Source organism: Daphnia magna, linkage group LG3 (assembly GCF_020631705.1).
Source record: "Daphnia magna isolate NIES linkage group LG3, ASM2063170v1.1, whole genome shotgun sequence".
In the NCBI taxonomy this organism is placed as follows: Eukaryota; Metazoa; Arthropoda; class Branchiopoda; order Diplostraca; family Daphniidae; genus Daphnia; species Daphnia magna.
In genome coordinates, this window is record NC_059184.1 from 134,213 (window position 1) to 156,510 (window position 22,298).

The following is a 22,298-nucleotide window of genomic DNA, read 5'->3' on the forward strand; positions in this document are numbered from 1 at the left end:
TGTGTGTGTGCGTGTGTGGCGCTGTCGGAAAGTGTTGCGCAGACAAAGGGGGTCTTGCCAGGCGCCTCTTTCGAATTGGGCGCTTCCATGTGTTTGCAATAAAGACGCAAAAAAGATGGCGGACTATTTATTTGCACGCAGATAACGAGCGGCAGCTTCTCGTTTCACACAGTCTGCTGGATGTATACAGAGGGCGCATACAACTGTTGCGACCTCTTCTAATTTCGGAAGAATGACGTCATCTTTTGTGTCTGCGTGTCTTGTCGGCAACTGATTCTGGCGCGACGGCCAATGATTCGTCATCCGATCAACAGCCAAGTGTTTCTTTTTTGTCCCGTTTGTTTCTTGAAATCGCCACGCCATTAAAGTTGAACAGTCCATTTATTTTCGGCTCGGTTTCAAACTTTCAACGAGTCGCATCCGAAGGATAACGGGCAACATCTTGTATCGTCCATCGCGCGATTCAATCACCGCGAAACCGGTTCACGCGTTCCTTGTTTTTCTCTCTCGGAAAACGTTGTTGAATGCTTCAAACTCTGAGGTGAAGACGATCCTTCCCGTCTCACAATGTGAGAAGCTGCAGCTGTCGGTCATCGTCTTCTATGGGTCATTAGCATCGGTGACAATCAAACGTTGATTTGCATCGATATCGCCTCTTCGATGATGCGATCAGGAAACGGATACGTGGCTCCCGTTTCACTTCTTTCCTATCCAATGGCAACATTTCTGTCCAACGGAGATAGAACCGCATACCTTTGACCGTATTGGCTTGCTCATCTATTCAGGCACTTTGAACCGTTTACCGGTTGCGGCCGACGCTTTAAAGAAAAACAACTTTAATCGTCTCCAGGTGGTCCAATACATTTTCAGGGCGTCAATAATGAGCGAACCAACTGTTTTTTAAAAGCAATTTTTCCAATTTCCCGTTGACATTCCTTCAAACAGCTGGATCTTCCCTTCCTCATCCGGTATCATGATTTCTCTCTCTCTATAAAAAAAAAAAAGGGATAAAATAACAGAGAAATTTTCATCTCACATAATTTCGAGTAAAGAAAAAAAAAAATAAAATGTGGACGACTGACATAGCGCGGTGTACCTTTGGCTGCGTGTTTACCGTAATCCCGACGCAGTCAATCTCGTACGGAGGGTTACGGAATCTATAACGTCGACAGACCAAAGACAGGGAGAGGGATAATCAAGTAAGAAGAGAGAAGCGGCGTCGTCTATTTTCAGCCTCGGCTGCTGCTGATCTCTTTCGTACCAACAGAGAGACCCGTTTTCGATGGCCCGATCCTGGACAGGGCGGATTCCTTTCAATTTTGACAGACGCCGGTCGTTTGACTTTTGTCTTTCCAATTTCTGTTTTTTTCCCTTTTTTCGAAATGTTTGGGACTCGTTTTATTATTTCGAAGGGATGTGGCGAGGTAAATCAGGCCTTTCTTTTTTAAGGTTATGATGTAATCCTGTTAAAGAGACGTCGTAAAGGAAAATATCTTGAATTTCCAAACTTCAAGTATTAAAGAATAAAAGAGGCCATTTAAAGGTTTCATTTTGGCAAAAAAAAATCGTTTGATTTCAATGGCAATCGGAGGAAAGGTGTCGTTTCTTCGCGATTCGCAAGACGTTGGCGGTGGATTTGAAATTGGTAGTTCCCCCTTCCCTTAAAAGGTGTAGAGGCATCACAGTTTGATATCAACCGAGAATATGAGGTCAGAATGGGGAAAAAGAGAAAACACGGCAGCTGTTTTATTTTTGTTTAAAAAATCTCATTGGATGTTTTCTACTGCGGAAGGTCGTCGCTGATGTGCTATTTTCAGACTCGAATGCGCTTCTGTTTTCCACACGTTTGGCCGTTCCCCTCCCTCCCTTAAGAGAGACACGGCTAATGTGTAATGCAGCCCGAATCGTTATGACTTGCTGGATCTCGAGATTTTTCTTTTAAAATGTGCTTTTTGCCTTTTTTTTTGAGAGAGGGAAAAGGTGAAATTGGCTTGGGATTTATCTTGTTTTGCTGAGGTGTCACGGCCGCAGCCGACTGTAGCTAATTGCCTTCGCTTAGGCAGTTCAACTGTTTTCTTATTGATGAATGGCGTCGCTGATGTTTAGCTGCTCTTCGGCATAACGGGGAGACACTCGTTTTTCTCTGTTTTCGTACTCGTATTTCGCCGGGAGTGGACAACATTTTTGAAAAAGAAAACACAGACGACGACTGGCGACGACGTTTCATTTTCAGAAAACACATTTTTAGGTGTGTGTCGAATATCTTTGCATTTGTCGTTCCGCTTCTAATGATTGGAATGCTATTGGAAATTGGATTAGAATGTTGAAGACGACATCGTGTAGGTTCGAATACAAGTGCAACCGGACAATGTTTGTGTAAAAGAAGACGAGTACGCCATTTCTAAGGATTCGCGTTGCAAAAATAATTTTCTTTTCTTTCAATTTTTTTGGGGGGTTGGGGGGGGGGAATTTTCCACTTTTTAATTGTTGATGAACACGCGAGGGCTGAAACATGAATAGATAAAGAGCAATTAGCCCCGTTGTTTGCACCGGGACAACGCCCATCTGGCGGCACTTGAAAAGACCAGGCCTTTTTCTCCATCAACATTTTTTCCCATTTTGCCTCCCTCTTTCTCTTTTTAAAGATTTAGCAAACAAATGGTGTTGAATCAACTTTCAAGATGATTGGTGTCGATTCTTCGCGTGCAGAATCGTCCTCGTGAGGATGTCAAATGTTTTTTATGACTCAACGTTTCCCGATTGTTTGGTGCCAGCCAAGGCGTCACTTGATTATTCATACGGAGATGTTGTGTCTGTAGGACTCGCTGTTTGGGAGACGGGACGGGCCTAATACCCTATCTTTAAATAATAAAATGGGATGGCTTTAAACAGAAAATCAGGAAATAGGGGGCGAAAACGAACGGCCTTTTTCATTGTATTTTGCTGGTCGTTTGCGCGCGTGCTCACGCCGACATCCCCTTCATTTCCATGTGATTTACACAGTCGCCGCGGAAAAGAACCTTAAAGAAAAGAGGGTAGGGCATTTAAAGATGAAAACCCATACATCCTTTTACACGATTTCTCGTTCACCTGCCGAACTGGGATGGGCTCACCTTCAAATTCGTGATATTATTCCAGAGTTTTTTCATCAACATTCTCCGCCTCGGGGTCGTACACGTCTCTCTCTCTCTCTTTCTCTCTATTTTATTAAGAAATGGACGCTATAATAAAAAAAAAGAAAGGTGTATGAACGCCGGGAGCGGAACACCATCTTATTTTTGTTTAAATAGTTTCTCATGTGACGGCTGTAGATGCAAATGATGTTGTTTTCGTGTAAGGAGGCAAAGAAAGAAAGAAAAACAAAAAATGACGTGGACCGCCCGGGTCTTCAAGTTCTTGCAGCTACACACACACACACGAAAGAAAATGGAAAACACTTGAACACAGACGACAAACATTTTTCTTTTTTTTTGTGGCAGGGAGAATGAACGTTTTTTGCGAAACGTCGGAGGAAACAAAAGAAAAACGTGTTGATTCTGGTTAAACACTTTCCGAGCTACCAGGAATTATTTTGTTTTTAGGAATCCTTGAGACAAGAGAGAGAGTTCGAAAACGTGATTTGCATAGACACATTTCATAAAAAAGAGAATAGACAAAGTGTTTTGTTTTGTCCGAGGGAAAACAAACGATCCGTAAACAGGAAAATAAAAAAAAAGACGAAACCCGACTTTCTCTCGCTAAAAACCAACATTTCTTACTACTTGATTTTTCAAATTTGTGTGTTGATCGTTTTTATATTTTTTTTAAAAAAGCAATGTCGAAATTCTATTTACACACACAAAATATGAAAAAAAAACAAATAAAAAACTTGTATTTCATTGTCGAAACGATGACATTCGTCATGAACGACTGTCCATTTTATTTTTGGTTAGCCATTTTTTTCGATTCAAATAATCATTCATTCATTATTCATCACGTCGTCGTCATGGCACATTCCCTATATATACAGTGTTCCAAAAACTTGTTGCTGGGTGATCCCATCCATCCGCCCGCCGTACAAGCGAAAGATGCGTTTTCGTTTTTGTTTTTTGTTTTCGTGACAAACGGCATGACGTGGACGAGAAGCCTCGGGTTTCACGTTGTTCATGTCGTTCATCATCCCCATATTTTCACGTCTTTTCGCTCTCGGCATTCGATACCTTAAAAGGATCGATTCACCATTTTCCCGGTTCGTGTTTTTGTGTACGAGCCGTTGTACTCGTCTGTACGGCGGCCTAGCCCGCCTTCCAATTGGAAATGACGCAAGAGGCAGTCAATTCTACTCAACACTAGTTAGGACATCCCGTCATTCCATTTTGTTTTTTTTTTAAACAAAAACGGCCAGATAAGTTCATGTACTCGTTACACGAACTTTAGACAAGACGAAAGAAAGAAAAGCTGTACGTTTCGTCTGGCGATTATCAGCGTCTCGTTGGATTAGAATGAACGTCGACGTTCATTTTCAGGAGAGAGTAGATGTCCGTCCTATCGAACATGCTCCCAAGATTCCTGAGTGTGTCCGTCTTGCCTCAGTCAGTGACTTTGTGCACGTGTCCTTATCTTTTTTCTTTTTTTTTTTTTTTGTTCTATGGTTTTTTGTTCAACCTGCAATAGAAAGATCACATCGTTTCGTGTTTCCAAGTCGATTTTCTTATCGGTTTCGAACCAAAAAAAGAACGAAACGTTATGGGGGCAGGTGACGTCACCATCCAACAAGTTTCGATTTTCCATTTCTCGGTTGAAACAATAAAAGCGTTAATCAAATAGAAATGGACGGCTTTTCAAATTAGCACTTGACGATGGGGAGGTGAGCGTTGGCACCAACGGCTGCGACGGCAACACACCGAAAAGGGCATCATATAAAAATGTATTTGAAAAAAAAAAAAATGTTTTTCTGAAAAAAACTGTCGACTCATTTCATAAACGGCGAAATGTCCATCGTGATGGATTTATTGTTGATGGCGTTTTATTTCGTTTGTGATTATGTTCGTGTCCACCCTTTTTTAATTGCGCGTTTTTTTCTTCTTTTCATTCAAGGGCCTTTTCGTATCAGATTCCCTTTTGACTAAAACACTCGAAAGGCACTCCACACAAAATTTTATTTTAGTTTTTTTTATCAACATCATCGCCACTTTTATTTTCTTGTCCTTAAAAAAAAACAAAAAAATGTTTGTAACGACATAAAACGGGTGGGTTGTCCGTCCTGTTCAGCCCACGTCCACCCTATTCGTCGACCATTTTCTTAAATGGGCAAACTTCGTTGCGCACATCCCCCCCAGGTAAGTTGGCTTTATTTGCCCACCTGACGTTATCGCCCTAGAGTTCCTTTTTTAGGGACTGGTCAGTCGGCCTGTGTCACTGCGTCTACATATTTTTATTTTTAAGAAAGAAAAAAAAAAAAAAATACGACAGCCCATAGACCCGCATAACATTTTTGGTCGGAATATCATTATACTATAATGGCGCCTTCTTTTTCAGAAAATAAATAAAAAGCTTCGAGTTTGGATCCCTCCTGTGGCGCTGGCCGGTGTAATAACACACGGCTGGTTAAGGGTTTATGTACGTATCGGAGTATCGTATTGATGACTAAGCAATGGCCGGCCAAAAGAAAGCACACAGTACAACACACACACACAGATCTTTTGGCTGAAAGAAGAGAGAGAGAGGCCGACAAATAGGTATAGACTTACGTCATTCCTTTTAAATCCCTCCTCTCCTACATTTTTTTTTTTTTTTTCCTTTTTGAAAAAAAAAACTATGAAAAGTCGAAACGGCCGTCCTACACGTATCCCGTTAGGAAAAGGTGTATACTGTTTCGTGCCGTGTTCAATAGGAGTGGACCAACCAGCATCACACACACACAATCAGACAAAAAACGAGTTTCATACTCTTTTCCGTCTTCTTTTGACCCTCTTTTTCTTCTTCTGAAGAGTAGTTTATATAGTAAATTAGGTGGTTTTATTCTATTCAAAAAAAGAAAAAAATGTGAATGGTTTATAGTTTGTAGTGGAATCAAAAGAAACATCTGGCCGGTTAGTTTATTTCGACTTGAGCAGGAAGTTACGCAATCTACAGACATTCGAAAACCATACCCATATGCAGGAAGGTGATACCTTTAGTCGTTCAGAAACAGAATGTGTTTTTTGTCTGGCGAGGGGGTGGTATCAGGCAATCTTTAAACGACAATCAGCACAGAAAAAACCAACTTGGCCGAGACGGTCGAAGGGCGAGACCGCACCCGAATCCCAGTGGGACTATCCCGGCCCTCTGATTGGCCTCTTCACCCTACATCCTTCTATGTCTTTCTGCTTTCCGCCCCACATTTTCCTGATGTACACAGTGTGGTTTTCCGTGGGGCTGCCGCTTGATTTGTTTGTTTCTTTCGTGTATTTTTATTATTTACATTTATTGTTTGTTCTTTATTAAGTTTTACAAATACAATATTTTACTTACATTAATTGTTTTTTCATTTTATATAATAGATTGAATTAATTACCGGTGTGTTTTCTTAAATAAGTGTAAATTGTCATCCAATGGGCCTTGGGTTGTTCCAAAACCCGATCTTGTAATGATCGGGAAACTATAAGTCCAAAACTAAAAAACTTATAGGAATGGATATATCTGGATAAGATCGTCCATTTCTGCAAAAATATTGCTAAAAACTACTTATTGGAAGAGTAACCCGATTTGCCATTTTTCCGGTAGGTCGGTGCGGTTTAGCGGGTATCCGGTAATCCCCACCCCCGAATAATACTTAATATTTAAATAATTTTTGCGGGAAAACTATAAGACCAAAATTAATAAATTTTACAGAAATGGATAGCTCTTATCAAGAGCTATCCATTTCTGTAAAAAAGTTAAGACAATTTTCATAAACAAAAAATTTTGGGCAAGAACTTTTGTAGTTTTTGCGCTCTAGAGATATACTCGATCCTATAGACTTAAGTAATAATTTCATTGTTTTGAAACTTTTAGTGTATGAATATTTTTCATAAATTATAGAGAAATAGATAGCCCTTATCAAGAGCTTTCCATTTATATAAAATTTATTAATTTTGGTCCCATAGTTTCCCGAAAAAATTATTTAAATTTCCCGTATTACTGGGAGATGAGGGTTAACTTAGACCCGCTAAACTGCACCGACCTACCTGAAAAATGCCGAAGCGGTTTACTTCTCCAATAAGGAAATTTTGAGCAATATTTTTACAGAAATGGATAGATCTTATCAAGATATATCCATTCCTATAATTGTTAAAACTTTTGGACTTATAGTTTTCCCGATTGTCCCAAAATCGGGTGTTGAAACCGTTTTCTCCAGCCCGCACCAACCCAGTTGCCCATGAGAGTTCATTCACAATAATTCTGATGGAAACACACCGATGTTTAATTCATTCCTGTTTTATAAATTGAGAAGCGATTTAATAAAGGTATAAGTAGTGTAATAGCATAAATTAATAAATTAAAAACAAAATCCAACGATAACGAAAAAATATTCATACACAAAAAAGTTTAAAAAAATTTATATTGTTACTTAAGTCTATTGGATCTAGTATATATATCTAGAGCGCAAAAACTACAAACAACGTCTTGTCCAAAATTTGTTTGTTTATGAAAATTATGTTAATTATTTTACAGAAATGGATAGCGCTTACTAAGAGCTATCCATTTCTGCAAAATTTATTAATTTTTCCTTATAGTTTTCCCGCAATAAATTATTGAAATATGACGTATTTTTATGAGGGGGTTCCTTAGCCCCGCTAAACCGCACCGACCTACCCGTAAAATGGCGAAGCGGTTTACTTTCCTAATTAGTACACCTTAAGCAAAATTTTTGCAGAATTGGATAGACCTTATCAAGATTTATCCATTCCTATAAGTATTAAAACTTTTGGACATATAGTTTTCCCGATTCTCCCAAAATCGGGTTTTGAACCTTTTTCTCAGACCCGCACCAACCCAATTGCCCATGGATGACAATTAACAATAGTTATAATGAAAACACACCAATATTTAATTTATTCCTGTGCTATAAAATTTAAAACGATATAATGAAGATACAAATAGTTTATTAACAAAATAGTAAGTTAGAAACAATAAATATAAACATAAATAATCATAAATAAATAAACATGAAAAACAAACAAATGAAGGCGGCAGCCCGACTACTCCACACACGCCACAGCCCCACAGGCCACACACCACAAGCAGAAGGGGTTGAGGGGCTATAGGGTGAGGAGAGGGAGAGAGCCAATCAGAGGGCCGGGATAGTCCCACTGGGATGTACGGGTGACGGTCTCGACCCTTCGAGACCGTCTCGCGGAGACCAAGTTGGAAAAAACGACTGGGGTGGTCCAACAATCGCCTCTCCACGTTCCGTTCACGAACGTCATGTGTGGCCGCTAGATGGTGTCGCTCATCAGTCCCCGTTTTTTTCAAAGAAGAAAGCCAAAACATAATTGAGTGATGCATCATGGCCATTTGTTTGTCTGCTGCGAATCGAATTGAATTTGCGTGTCGATTGGACACGAGTAGGCACATTTGTATTTACCAACCTACTCGTCTTCTGCATACAGTAGCTCTTACATTGGAGATGGACACTTTGCAGTGGATGCGAATTAAATGTGCGGCGGCAAACGTTTTCGAGTGTCTCGCCAACGCTTTTCATAGAAAAAGCGCCCCTTTTTTTTTTTGCTCCCTATTCTTATTTCTTATTTGAAAATGGCTTCTTATTTCTCAGCACTTGTGAGCAGTTGCACAAGTGGAGGGCACTCGAGTATGCAAACAAAGACTTTTCTCGGCCAGCCTTTTCAATCTCTGCCCGATTGAGTCCTAGTTTTAACACAGTGACAAGTCGTAGTCAAGAATTTGATCTTCGCCCAACTCATTTCGAACGCGGCATTAACGACAATTCAAATCCATTTGATTTCGAAAAATTATTTCGTCACGTCTTGTGTTCCGCCGCATTCGAAATTGTTGTCCGCCTCTTTCTGGTTGGCGTTTGTTGACCGTGTGTCTTGTTTGTCTCGGTCATTCCAACTGGCCGTACGACCGAGTCACAGCGTCAATATTGACCCTTTTTCTTGTTCACTCTGTCCGGAGGTGCAACGCCTTAAAAAGATGGCCGTCGCCCTATTTGTTCAGTGACCAAAGTGTGGATTTGTAACCCTGAAAAAAAGAGAAAAGTCGCATCCGACGAGCAAATCTCAACTTTGTTTTTCAAATGTCCACACGTCGTTTTCCTGATTTTTAAGGGGGAAATTGACGTCATTTTTATGATGCCATTGATGCCAGTGTCGTTCAATTGAAACCTATTGACGATTTATTAGGGGCCTGTTTTGCAATTGTTTTTAAATGGCGTCATTGTATGCCAATTGCTTTGTTTTACTTCTTGCGTGTGTGTTTGGTTTTTATCACGTTGTTGAAAAATGGCGTCATCCCAATTTCGAGTTTGGATGGTGCGAGACGGACCCCACAAACTCCACCCTCTTGTGTTGACGCCGACGTGTGGGCGAGAAGGGAAAAGCGGTACCCGATTGTGTTTTTACTCTCGTCCTTTTATTAATTTATTTTTATTTATTTTTGGGGTGGGGGTGGCTATTAAAACGATAACTTGATCAACTTGGATCTATCAAACAGTTGCCGTACACACGGAGAGTGGCGAATTGATATTTTAGCAGAGCTCCACACGTAACTGCATCCGATTTCAATGAAAACCCTTTTGATTATGGGGCGTCAAGTGCGCAGATCGGGTCGCCAAGGGACTCTAATTGCTCTAGTCTTTCAATTGACGATTGAATGCGTTTCAACTGGGCCAAATTCAATTGAATCGGTGACAGAATCCAATTGAAAAATGTTCTATTTGCCATCACAATCGCATTTTGAATAAATGAATAAAATTCAGCAGCCGAGGAGATGGTGCGCCCAACACTGCGAGTATCGCTCCTCTTCAGCCTCTCTTGTATATTTTTATTGGCTCCTTGTCGACGACGCGAATCGCGCTTATTCCCCACCATTCTCGGCTATTGCGCGTCACTTTGATGGATCGACTCCATTCGTCGCCAACGCGCGTCTCCCCTCCTCACAAAAAAATAAATAATGCCGTCGTGTAACGATGCGCAATCTTCTGGAATAAGTTGAGTGAATAAACATTGGAGTGCGCTTTTTTCCGATGACTTGATTGCAGAGATTTGAGGACGCGTCATAGGCGCCTGGTTGTGCATCTAAATAAATAGGCGCATGTTTTGGCGGCAGCAACAGAGAGGCGAAAAGTGTTGATCTGTTTGGCCGCCATTGGTGATCGTCGTTCTGCCTTGTCCGCCTCTTGAGATTCGCCGATTGCGAAATGGATAGTCGAGGAGAACTGGCAATCCGTGGGCGATAAAAACGGATGCAATGAAGAAATGGATGAAAACGAATGCGCGCGTTCAGCTGAGAGTTTGCAGACGCAAGAAAAACAAACCAACAACGAAATGTTCCAGCATTTTCTTCCGCCTTTTTTCTCTCTCTCTCTCTCTCTCTCTCCTAGACTCGATATAAAGTATCCATGTCCTGACGTGGCTCCTTCCTGTTCTCTTGCCTCTTTACGATCGATATCTCGCAACTCTGGGTTTTTTTTCTCTCCCCCCCCCCCGTATCGGTCCATCTTCCACCAAGAACGGAACCTTAAAAAAAATGGCTGCGTAGTCGAGCAGTTTGGTGTGTGTCGTAGAAAGCCGAACGCAGACGAGCATAAAAGAGAAAGAATGAAAAAAAAACTGGATAAAAAAAAAAAAAGGAAGTGAGACGTCGAGGGGAGGATGGCAAAAAAAAAATAAATAAAAGGGACGGGGGGGAAAGAGATTGAAGATGTTGGCCCGCGCTCTTGGACGGCGGCCAAAACAGACGATGGGATCAACAATCGAGACATTGTTGACTACCATGTAAAACAAGGTTGTAGTACACCGGTTTTTGTTGGCACGAAAATTCGTTTTAATTGGTTGAAATCATCGATCAGCATTTACTTAGAAATGTCCTTTTCTTTTCCAAAATGCACAGGACGATAGCGACCTGGTTTTCGACGAAGAAATATTATCAGAAGCTGGAACGTCTTGGTCTTCGCTGGTGGCCAACAGCCGCGTGAAACGCGAACCTCCGCCGTCGTTGGAGGAACGAGGACACGGACGACATCGTCAGTCGGTCAGTGGCGGCAATGGCAGTAAATTGGCCGCCAAAGGCCTTTGGACTGGCCATCACAAGACGAAGAAACTGCACCAACAAGAAGACGGTGGCCAGATGAAGAAACATCGTGCCGGCCATGACGACACATCGACGATGGCCATTAAAAAGAGAGTCAGCGGTCGCGCCCAGCCGGCCAAGAAGAAGCACACGAAAAGAAACAGCAAAGCCAAAGCGATCGCCATGAAAATTCAGGCCGATGACGAGGACATGATGTTGGCCGATGGATCGGGTTCGGGAGACGGGCCAGTTATTCCACTTCCTCCGCCGATTGGTGGCGCAACTCCTGGCACTCGAAGTCGATTGTTTTTTTATTCTTTTTCTTTTATTGGCACGAATTAAATGATTGAATTTGAAAATTGCAGAGGTGTATCGATGCTCGATGCTGATTCAAGAGCCTTACAACGAAGAATTAAGTAACCGATTCAGCGACGATTTCGGGGACATGTCTGAGCGTTTCAATACGGCCATTGAACAAATTTATCAAACCGTGCCCGGTGCTCAGACGGCCACCGTTCAAACATTCGAGTCAGTTGCCGCATTTGATTTGGTCCTCTAATTCAAGTTAAAATAACAAATTTCTTCTTTGATAATTTTTTGGCACTATGAATATTGAAAATCAAAAAAATGAAAAACGATTCAAGGCGGACGAGCCAATTGTCGCTGACAAAAGTCAACTTTGACATTGAATCGCAAGATTTCGACGAAGAGAAGGTTATCAAAGAGACTCTGCGTTCGGCCATTCGAAACGGCCGAGTTGGATCATTTTTCGTCGAAAGCGAAGGATTCACGTTCCGGCCCGTCACCGGTAAGTCCGTTTTTTTCTTTTCTTTTCTTCATGAAACGCTTTTTAACCGTCCAATTTTCTTGTTCTTGGCTGATCTTTTAGGTCCGTCGATTAGTCCCATAGATCCCGAGGATCCCGAACTAACGGAAGATTGTGACGTTCCTTGTCAATCGGGTGGCGAATGCGTTCGTTTGGACCAGCGTTGCGACGGCACCGAAGATTGCCGAGACGGATCCGATGAGTATGGATGCCGTAAGTCTCTTTCCTTTTTGTTCTCTTCTAGATTTATTTTTTTACGTGGTTTTAGATGCCGAGACCAACAAAAAAAAACGAGACACGTCTATAACAATGGTGGGCGTTGGAATGGCTCTTTTTTGTTGTTGTTTGGAAGAGTAATATCTCTTCATCATCCCTTCATCGTCCTCCTCCCATTCCAACATTTTTTTTGGGGTTTTTTTTTTTATATATATTTTTTGATTTGTTTATTTTTTGGAGGCTGGTTTGATTGTAATCATCTCGAGTTTCATCACTCAACAAAGTCGATGGTCTGTAGACGTGATCGTAAACAACACGTCAGGATGAAAATGGAAAGGGGGATTAAAGGATGAACACGAAAGAAAAGGGGGATGCAAGTAGAAGACGATGGTTCCCAATCCAGCAGGGAAAAAAAAGAAGAAGAAATTTTGGTTTGTCCTGGTGGCTCATGTGATAAAAAATCACAATCAGAAGCCTCTCGATTAATGTAATGAAAAAGATGGACAGGCGATTTGTTAGTGTTGACTGAGAGGACACCCGTCCGGCTTGTTTGAATCAATCGATCATCCACTCGAATTTACGACACGATCCAGCTGGTCACATCCAAAAAAACACAAAAAACAATCGAATTTGAAACAAATGAAAAGGAAGAAAAGAAGGACTCCTCCCTATTTACATCGACACCTTTTCTTTTAAATGCCTTTTGTCATCGATTTTTTTTAAAGAAATTGGTTTGACTCGCTTTGAATATTTCAACTAATAGAGAAACGATGTTGTTCAAACAGAGGCGCCATCTCAACCAGGTCAACCAGCTGAGCCGTTGCCGGAAGAGTTGGATTGTCGTGGGGACATCAAATCCAAATGCCGAGGAACCAACAACCAATTCTATTGCGAGGAACATCAATGCGATGGAATCGTCAAATGTCCAGAAGGGGACGACGAAGAGGATTGTCCCAATTTAGTGTCGAGCACGACCCCTCCGGCTCCACCTCCCACAGCAGCCCCAACCACCCCAACAACGACGAGACCGGCCCCAACAACAACAACAACAACAACGACAACGCCAGAGCCAGAGCCAGAGCCAGAGCCTCCCCTACCAACTGGTAATGGACTTTTAGTTTTTGAGTTTTTTTGTTTAAGAGGAGGTTACGAATAATAATTACGAATGAAATGATTCAATGAACAAGTGTCTGGTACAAGTAAAGAAGACGTACGTGTAAAATGTTGATTGCAATGGCACGCAAAAAAGGAAGAAGGCGGGTGTGAACAGGGCGCACCTTTTCATGTTGGGGCGTTTGTAATTGTTTTTTCGAATGATGTCTTCGCTCACGAATTTCCGTTTCCTTTCGCCTGTGCTCCGCTGTGCGCGCCAATGACTCATAGGTCAAGCGGAGACGAAAGAAAAAAAAAGGGAACGTTTCGTGCTGGACAATGCCGATGAGGGTTTCAGCAGATGGCCGCCGGTATAGAGTTGTCTGTAGTTGCTGACTCGTAGGACGTTTGATCATGATTGCCGTTGGACGGATGTTGGTGGTGGTGGTGGGATGAATGATGCAGTCCTCGCAGATGCAGTCGGAATATTTGTTGTTGTTTACATCGATGACGAGAGACGATGGGCAACGTAATCATTTGTATAAAACGATGATGGATGATTTTTACCTTCCTCCCTCCCTCATGTCCGCGGCATATTTGTATGGAAACGGCTTAACTCATTTTTTAAAACTTTGAATAGCTGACTGATTTCATGTGCAGCTCATTCATTGCCGCATCACGATTATTCATTGTTTTATTTGATTTTTTATTATTTTGGAAAAGGTTGCCCGCAGGACCAGTTCAGTTGCGATGGCCGATGCCTTCCCTTTTCCGTCTTTTGCGATGGCCGTGCCGATTGTTTGGATGGAGGGGATGAAAGCGATTGTCCCGTCATTGGTGAGTCTATTGCCCCTTTATTTCATTATTCGTTTATTGGTTGGACAAAATCTCTCCTAAAAGGGGGGGGGGGGGTCACAAACTTTCGTCATTTCCAACAAAGCGAAAAGAATGCGTAAGTCGAGAGGTTCGAATGTCGTTCGTAAAACGAACGCCATCTGGTGGAAACGGTGCGCTCGTCTCAGTCGCTCTGTCACCTGATCTCCATTTTCTACCATACACACACACAACACACACACACACGCAAGAATGTTTCCAAAACGAATCTTTCTGCTCTTTCGTCACTAGACGTCGCCCACCTTTTTTTTCTTTTTGATGGTGGATTCACGTCAGCGCAATTGGAACCCCTTTGCCTCTAAATTTCCATGGAAACCAGACATCCACCACGCACGTTGCTCTTTTCCTTTTCATTGGCTTCGTTTCCTCGGCGCCATAGACGCCGACACAAGTGCCAATCATCGCGGTCAAAGGTCTTTTCCCCTTTTTTCGTTTTTCGTTTTTTTTAACTGTTTAATTTACCTGCCGAAATTAGAATTTGGCTGGCAACGGTGAACGTCTAAATGTGAGTCGATGTCTCATCCGACTGGCGGCCGGTCAGGAACGGAAAAAAAAAAAAAGAATTCCGTCGACCGGCCAAATGTCACGAAGACACGAAATGTGTGGAATGCGTCCCGCAATGAGTCGGCGAAATGAAGAAAGACGAAAAATTAAAAAAAAAAAAAAAAGGCTGGACTTGCCACCGTTTGTGCGCTCTCACGTCACCAAGACACACGGTGGCAATCAAAGTGGGTTGTGTGTGTACGCCTGTACGGGTTCTCTACGCGTCAATAGGTCAACACGCCTTGAACACGCCAAGTTGTGTAGGGTCTTGCCTACAAGGAAAAGGCCTGGTCTTCTTCTCCAGTGTCTGTGTAGTAGACGTGGTTGATGTTGATGTCACGGATGTCTCGACTGCCTACCACAGAGGAAGAGTTTCGGTTCATTACTCGTTCGAGTACAGCCAGGCTCTTCTGTGAAACGCACAGCTTATTATGTGTCGAATGATTTCGATCATTTCAAGTGGCTGCTGCTGCCAACTCTTGTTTTTCCCCCCTTGGCCTTTTTCTTTGTTGTTGTTGTTGTTGTTTCCTTTTGCTGCCTTCTTCTCTGTACCTTTTTCATATTATTAAAAAAAACGCACTACGTAGCCTTCGGATGTCATCAGCCAGCGAGAAAAACCCAAAAGGGGTAGGCGAGAAAGAAACGGGGAATATGAAAAATCCGGCGTGAAGAAGCTCAATGGAGCACAACGTGTCTAATAAATATTGGATGCAATAGACTGGGATACGTACATGAAGTAGCAGTAGCAGATAGGCGATGCGCAGCAGCAGCAAAAGAAGTCCCCTTCCCCCTCTCTCCCCGACCAAAATAATAAAAAAATAAAGAGAGAAAAAAAAAAAAAAAGGCGGGTTGGTGCTCACGCTCCGTTCATCATCTGCTCATCAGTCCGACTCTGACCGTCTCAAGCTCCGGTTTGCTCTCTCTTCTTTGTTTCTTGTCCTTTTAAGCCTCTGCCTTCATCGTGTCGACGCGATTAGGGAAAAGAAGTTTTCGATTTTCTTGATTTCTCGCACCTTGATTTCGCTCGCAGTTTGCGGGAACCCGTAAAAATTGAAGGTGTTTGAGACCTATCCGATCGTGAAAAGTGTTTGAATCTCATCCGCTTCTGTGTGTGATGTAAATTGTGCCGCTTGTGCGCTTCAAAACTAAAACGAGTCGCTATAAATCTAAAGTTTGTGCAGCGTTGCAATTCGTGCATCGGCAACCGAAGAAATCAAAAGAAAAGGAAGATGATGATGTATTATTGAATGATGATGATGATGATTGCCCCGTTGATGGTTCAACGCTAGACCGCAAGCAACGGAAAAAAGAGAAATTAAGAATCCCCTCCTCGGGCCAGAAAAGGAGGGCAAAAGTATTAAACAAAAGAGACGGTAGACATAGAAGCGCGTACAACGTTGTTGTTATTGTTGTTGTTGTTGTTGTTGGTCGGTAATGGGACGCAATTGAGCGCCACCAGTGCGTTACTGGCTCTACCATCAACAATTCGGCGTCGTTGTTTTCCTTCATTTCCTTTCTGTGCGCTTATGATTCGTGATTGTTCGTGATCGGGCTTTCGCCAGCCGATCAACCATTCTTCTTTCTTTTATGGTAACTCTGGGCGCAGAAAAAGCAAAAAAGAAAAACACAGGGAAAGAAGGGAATCACGCGTGATCCGGCCTAATCTCGGCGTCAGTTGCTTTTCTCATCCGCTTTGATCGTTGCCTTTGGTCGTTGCCTTTGGTCGTGGCTTCATCATCCGACTCTCCACAAAGATTATCACGACTCTTGATTTTTTCCTTTTTGTTTATGTTGTTTTCTTTTCCACATTTTGCTGTTATTGAGTTTTGGTTCGTCGTTTAGCCTCTCCCTCCGTTCCGCATCCATTTACATTTCTGATCGGATTCGGCTCGAACGAGACGCGACGAGAAATTTAATTCCGCGCTCGCCACCGCTCTTCAACTGCCTTGCCTTGTTGTTGTGATCCAATCGGGCAAGAATCCCCCACCCCTTTTTTCTTTGGTGTGTGTGTGTGTGTGAGTGTGTGTGCGTGCGTTACTGTATGGTGGCCCAGTTTTTGTGCACCGACTGGGAATTATTATTATATCGGACGTGCAGTCAGTTAGTCCATTCTCGTTTTGTTTCTTAAACATTCGAAAACTGAACGAAAAACATTTTGGGTTGCGTGCGTTTCTGCCAGTCCTTTTCGCAATCGTCTAATTAGATTAAATTGGTTCGTCTTCATTGGCCGACAACATGAAAACGTCATTTGGCTGGTTTGCCTTGTGCGTGATTGTAGCGGTGACGTTAGCGCCAGTTCTGGCTCAAAGAGGTCGCAAAAATGGCAACAATGCCAAACCAATTCGAGGTATATTTTTGTCCACTCTAAATTCTCTCCTTTTTTTTCTTCTTTTTTTTTTCTTTTTTTCTTTTCTTTTGAAAAAAAGGGTTGTCTTGCAATATAAAAACTGATATTTATGACCGGTGCTAAAATGTAGCGTTTTTTTTTTTTCCTTAAAACAAAAAAACAAAAAAACAATTTTCTAGAATGTCAAAGTGGCGAATTCAAGTGTCGCAACAACCAATGCATCTCCAACGAACAGGTATGCGACAAGTATGCCGACTGTCCCGACAAGGAAGACGAAGAAAACTGTCCATTTGGTAAGTTTTTTTGTTTCTTCTTCATCCGGGGAGTTTGGGGCGTGACGATTATTAACGACTACCTGAAACTGACGACATTGCTAAGCAACACGCTTACTGTATGTCTCTTTTATTTCTGGCCACTCGCATGAAAACAAAATCCCAGTGAGAAATGAGCGCATGTGTCCGGCCAGAAATAAGACTTTTACGTTGTCATTGTTGAGTGTTGGCGTTGCTTGTTTGTTTGTCCACCGTCGTTGAATGATATTAACACCTCCTTTAACAATAAACAAACCGAACAAAACATGGGCTGCTGCATCAAAAACAGAACCGCCGCCGCCGCCGCCAACAACAACAACAACACCGGCGGTTTGCCAAGGCTTTCAATGTGCTGACGGATCGACGTGCCTGAACGAAGCCTCGCTGCAATGCGATGGCCGGGCCGATTGTCCCGACTTCTCCGACGAGTTGAATTGCCCTCAACCACCAGCTCCAGGTAGGCGCGTCTGTTTTCTTGTTCAGTGTCTGCCTTCTGCATTTGGTTGTGTACGACGTGGTCCGTGCCACAAGCTTTCCAACCTGGAGGACGGAGGACGGGTGAGTTGATTCGCTTTGTTTGTAAAACCTGACCGAATGTGGGGCCCTGATGTGCATCAATCAAAAGAGTCGTCTTTTCTCTTTGCTGGGCGGCGCCCGAGAGAGAGGACGGCAAACCAAAAAAGACGAGTGTATTCATGTGACTTTGCTTGATGTGCAATTGTGCATGGATGAGCGCCAATGGAAGGCTCTTTGACTATTTGAAAACAACGAAATCGTTCAGTTTTTAATGAAAAGGACTCGATGATCACGAGATGGTGATTCATCTTAATTCATTTGATATTACGTTTGGCTTGTTTCATAAATGACGTCAACGTTGTGGTGTTGCAGGACCCGAACCGTGCCAGGCGGGCGAGTTCCAGTGCAAAAGCGACAAGACCTGCATCGCCATTGCTCAGCGTTGCGACGGAAGAGACGACTGCCGAGATGGTAGCGACGAAATTGGATGCCGTAAGTTTTTTTCTTTCTTTCCTTTTTTTTAAATCTTCCTTGCTTCAACGTTTTGGGCAAGTTTTTTGTTCGACTGATGTGCCATTTCCGCCTTGTCTCCATCCCAGTGCTAATTCACAAGTCAACGATATGTTGTGTGGAGGTCGTTAACAGCGGCCCTCAAGTGTCACGTTACAATTTTCCATTGATATTATTTGAAAAAATTGCAGTAGACGTGAACAAGTGCGTAGATCAATCAATGTTTGAAAAACGCAATCAGAAAAATTCTTGTGTAAAATTGCTTTCTGATTGCATTTCTCTGACGTTCGATTGCATTTCTCTGACGTTCGATTGCATTTCTCTGACGTTCGATTCATTTCGCTAGCGTTGGTAATTGAACTCTGGCTAATGTGATTTTCTTTTGATATTTTGATATTTCGATATTTTGATATAATTAAAAAATAAATAAAAAAATAAATAATAAAAATCGTTGACTGGATGCAGTGTGCACCAAGAACCAATGGCAATGCGATTTTGGCTCGTGCATCGACGGCAAACTGCGATGCGATGGCAAAGTGGACTGCCCAACCGACCAGTCGGACGAGGCCAACTGCCGTAAGTCAAACACGTTTCAATCATCCGTCCTTGCGTGAATCTCGTGTACAGAGATGACGTTTACGTTCACATCTCTAGTCTAAATGGCCTCATTTCTTTTGCTTTTTGATTTGCATGCGTCCCTTATTTAACGACTGGCTTTACGCTAACGACCGTCATCGTCACGATGACAATAACGATACCTTAACCTGGCTGTTGAATGTGCAACAGCGTCGGTGTGCCCGACCAATCAATTCATGTGTTTGTCGTCTGGTCGGCCGGTGCTCGTGGCCGGTGGCTTCAGCACCAAAGCGCAATGCATTCCGCTGTGGCAAAAATGCGATTCGATCGCCGATTGTTCCGACGGTTCCGACGAATTCGATTGCGGTACATCGACTCTCACTTTTTTTTCTTTTTGTTTGATTATTTTTGAAAAATTCAATTCCTTTCTCCTTCTTCACTTGTCGCTTTCCTTCTGTGCAAACTATGAAATTCGATTTTTGCTTTGATCTAATGATGGCCAATCATCGAACGCTTATAACCCAGTGGCTTTTTCATTCATTCATTCGACTATTGATCTATGACGCTGGTGCATGCTGACGACTCGCCAAACCCAATCAACCAACGAATAGACAGAGACTGCCCCGACAATCGAAACGATCTGTTTAATTGCGGTAACGGCCTTTGCTTGCCCGCCTCGGCCCGATGTAATATGGTCATCGAGTGTCCCAACGGAGCGGACGAATACCTCTGTCAGGGTATTTGAACAATCGTTTTTTTTTTTTTTTTTTTTTTTAAATGGCGTCGTGTCCTCTGCTTCTGCCCATGCTTCCCCATTCATTATTGACCTTTGGCTCAATATTTGAACTTTCTTTTTTCCCCTCCTATAAGTGGTGATGGTTGCGAGTTTTTAAGTTGATTAGCTTTCATCTTCGTGAGTTAGTCAACTCATTTATTCCGCCCTTCCTCTAAACAAAAAGGTAATTATGACGCATTGTGTGCTGCGCTAGCCTTGTGATGTGATTTTGAGCTTGCATAGAAGACGAAAGGTTCAAGTCTGGGACGCGGGGGGGGGGAAAGCGATCCCGGTGGATCCGATTTCGAATATTTCGTTGTTGCCTTTCATTCCATCGGAACTCTTGACCTGAATTTCTTTCTCGCCGTGGGGTTCAGCCACGCTGTACGTCTGCAATCGTTTCAGCTTTATATTACACTCCGTTCGATTGCATATACGGCATATAGACGGTGTAGAGGGACGAGGAAGACGAGAGAGGGCCATCGAAACGATCAAGAAAGCGGATGAAGCGCGTGCATCTGACGGGCTCGTCTTAATCATCAGTTTGGCCGCGTCTCTTTTTGCTCCAACGGAGGCCCTTCTGTTCTGTTTCCTACTTCATCAAGTTTCAAATTGAATCATGTGTCGGGACACATTTTTTCATCTCTCTCCCATGCTGATTATCGATAGAATTTCAGATTTTTTTTCTTTTCTTTTAAGGCTCTTGCTATGACGTAGGCCACGTAGTTAACTGAATTACGGTCTTTCTTTTCCGCCGATTTTCCAAAAACACTGAGGCAGCCGTTCAGCTCGTGTCCTAAAAAGATGACAGTTTCTATAGTTAGTTATTGCATTTAGAAAAGAAAAATAAATAACAGGGCACGTAGGCCGAATGGCGTATGCGGAGCCATGGTATGGAATCTATAACACGGTGGCGGTTGGTCTCTTTTGTTTAATCTCGCCGGCCTCTTGGTGTGTCGAGTACGCCCTAACAACTTCGTTTTTGTCTTTACGTTTGTCTTGCGTTTCATCCTTTTTCTGTGTCGCCTGTCTCTTGTGTTGCTCTAAAAAAATGTGTAAAACCAAAATCAAAAGCCAACCAAAATTTGACGTCGTGACTCGAGTAGTGACGGAATGGACGACGCCTTCGAATGTGATGCCGACCGAAGCGGCTCCAACGTCTGCGCCCCCAGTCGATGAATCTGCCGGAGGAGGAGCAGGTTCATCGACCAGCGATTGTCGTTCGGATGAGTTCCAGTGCGACGATGGGTCGTGTGTCGGGCGACATTTCCGTTGCGACAACGTGCCCGATTGCAGCGACGCCAGCGACGAAGACAATTGCAGTACGTTTTCTTTTGTTTTGTCCTTATAGTTTTTATTGTTTTCGATAGTCTGCCCTCCACGCGTCCTCTGCGATTTCATACAAAACATCTCGATGCGTAATGTGTGCCCTTGACGAGGTCAGCATCGACAAGACGTTACCGTTCGTTTTCAATTCGAAACCGTCGAATGATGATTTCAATATCAATTTCAATATCAATTTCAATTTCAATTGAAAAGTGGACGCGCACGACTCGAATTTCGCTGATGGCATCCGCATTCTGTAGACCGAGACATTTTGCCTCTGCTCCGTATGTTTGCATTGGGGAAAAGGCCATTTGCAGCATATATCCGTTTTGGGATGGAATCATGTTTGCCCATTCAGCGGGGAGGGGCCGCAGTCGTCCTATTTCCCAACTCTACTTTTTTCTTCTTTTTTTTTTTCTTCTTTTGCTCTGTGCACTTAAATCTCTTAAAGAGAGACCCCCCCCTCTCTTACGAGTGCTGAAACGACTGGAACGCTGGCGATCCAGACTACCAAAACGGAATGTGGCAGTTGCGTTACATTCAGCCGTAGGAGATTGCCATGCCCCTCTTAAACGCATACGGATGTAGGTTTGAAGGGAAACAAATTGCAGCCTCGTCTAGCAGCTGCGCATGTAAATGATGTCAAAAAATAGAATCAAAAAGAAAAGAGTGAAATATGTGGGGGGGTTTACAGGCTAGGAGGGTTTGTTGTTTTTGCTAAGTGACTGTTCGCCTACTGCACTCTGGCGCATTGAACTCGATCCACACAAAAAAGGGAGGGGAGCTGCGAAATTCATTAGGTCGTCTTCAACGATATGGGGGCTTTTCACATATTGGCTGAAAAGTCGGAACTTGCTTCCCTAACGTAAAGCCGGGACTTTTATTCACTCCTGCTCTACACGCGTGTTATTGTATATATTTCTTTCTTTCTTTTATTTCTTCGAGATGCGCTTCTTATTTTCAGCGCTGCGTTCGCTGACCTGAAACTCGGCGAAAAAGAGACACTTTGTCGATCGATTTTTGTGGGCGGGGACGCTGCGAAGAGCGCTGGAGGGGGTGTTTTCCAAACCAAAGTTATTCCAGAGATTGGGCTGTAACGTTTTGAAATTCGTG

The 22,298-nt window shown here is 42.9% G+C and overlaps 1 protein-coding gene across 1 annotated transcript in view; it reads left to right on the top strand.

The window, feature by feature from the left end:
* LOC116919692 (basement membrane-specific heparan sulfate proteoglycan core protein) overlaps positions 1–22,298 on the top strand; it is a 42,486-nt gene that overhangs the window by 3,741 nt on the left and 16,447 nt on the right. Inside the window, 13 exon segments of the mRNA XM_045171566.1 lie at positions 11,074–11,551; positions 11,619–11,781; positions 11,898–12,061; positions 12,143–12,292; positions 13,081–13,398; positions 14,111–14,224; positions 17,351–17,464; positions 17,772–17,939; positions 18,371–18,490; positions 18,974–19,084; positions 19,295–19,450; positions 19,696–19,821; positions 20,966–21,181. Of these exon segments, the coding sequence (XP_045027501.1) occupies positions 11,074–11,551; positions 11,619–11,781; positions 11,898–12,061; positions 12,143–12,292; positions 13,081–13,398; positions 14,111–14,224; positions 17,351–17,464; positions 17,772–17,939; positions 18,371–18,490; positions 18,974–19,084; positions 19,295–19,450; positions 19,696–19,821; positions 20,966–21,181 (2,398 nt within the window).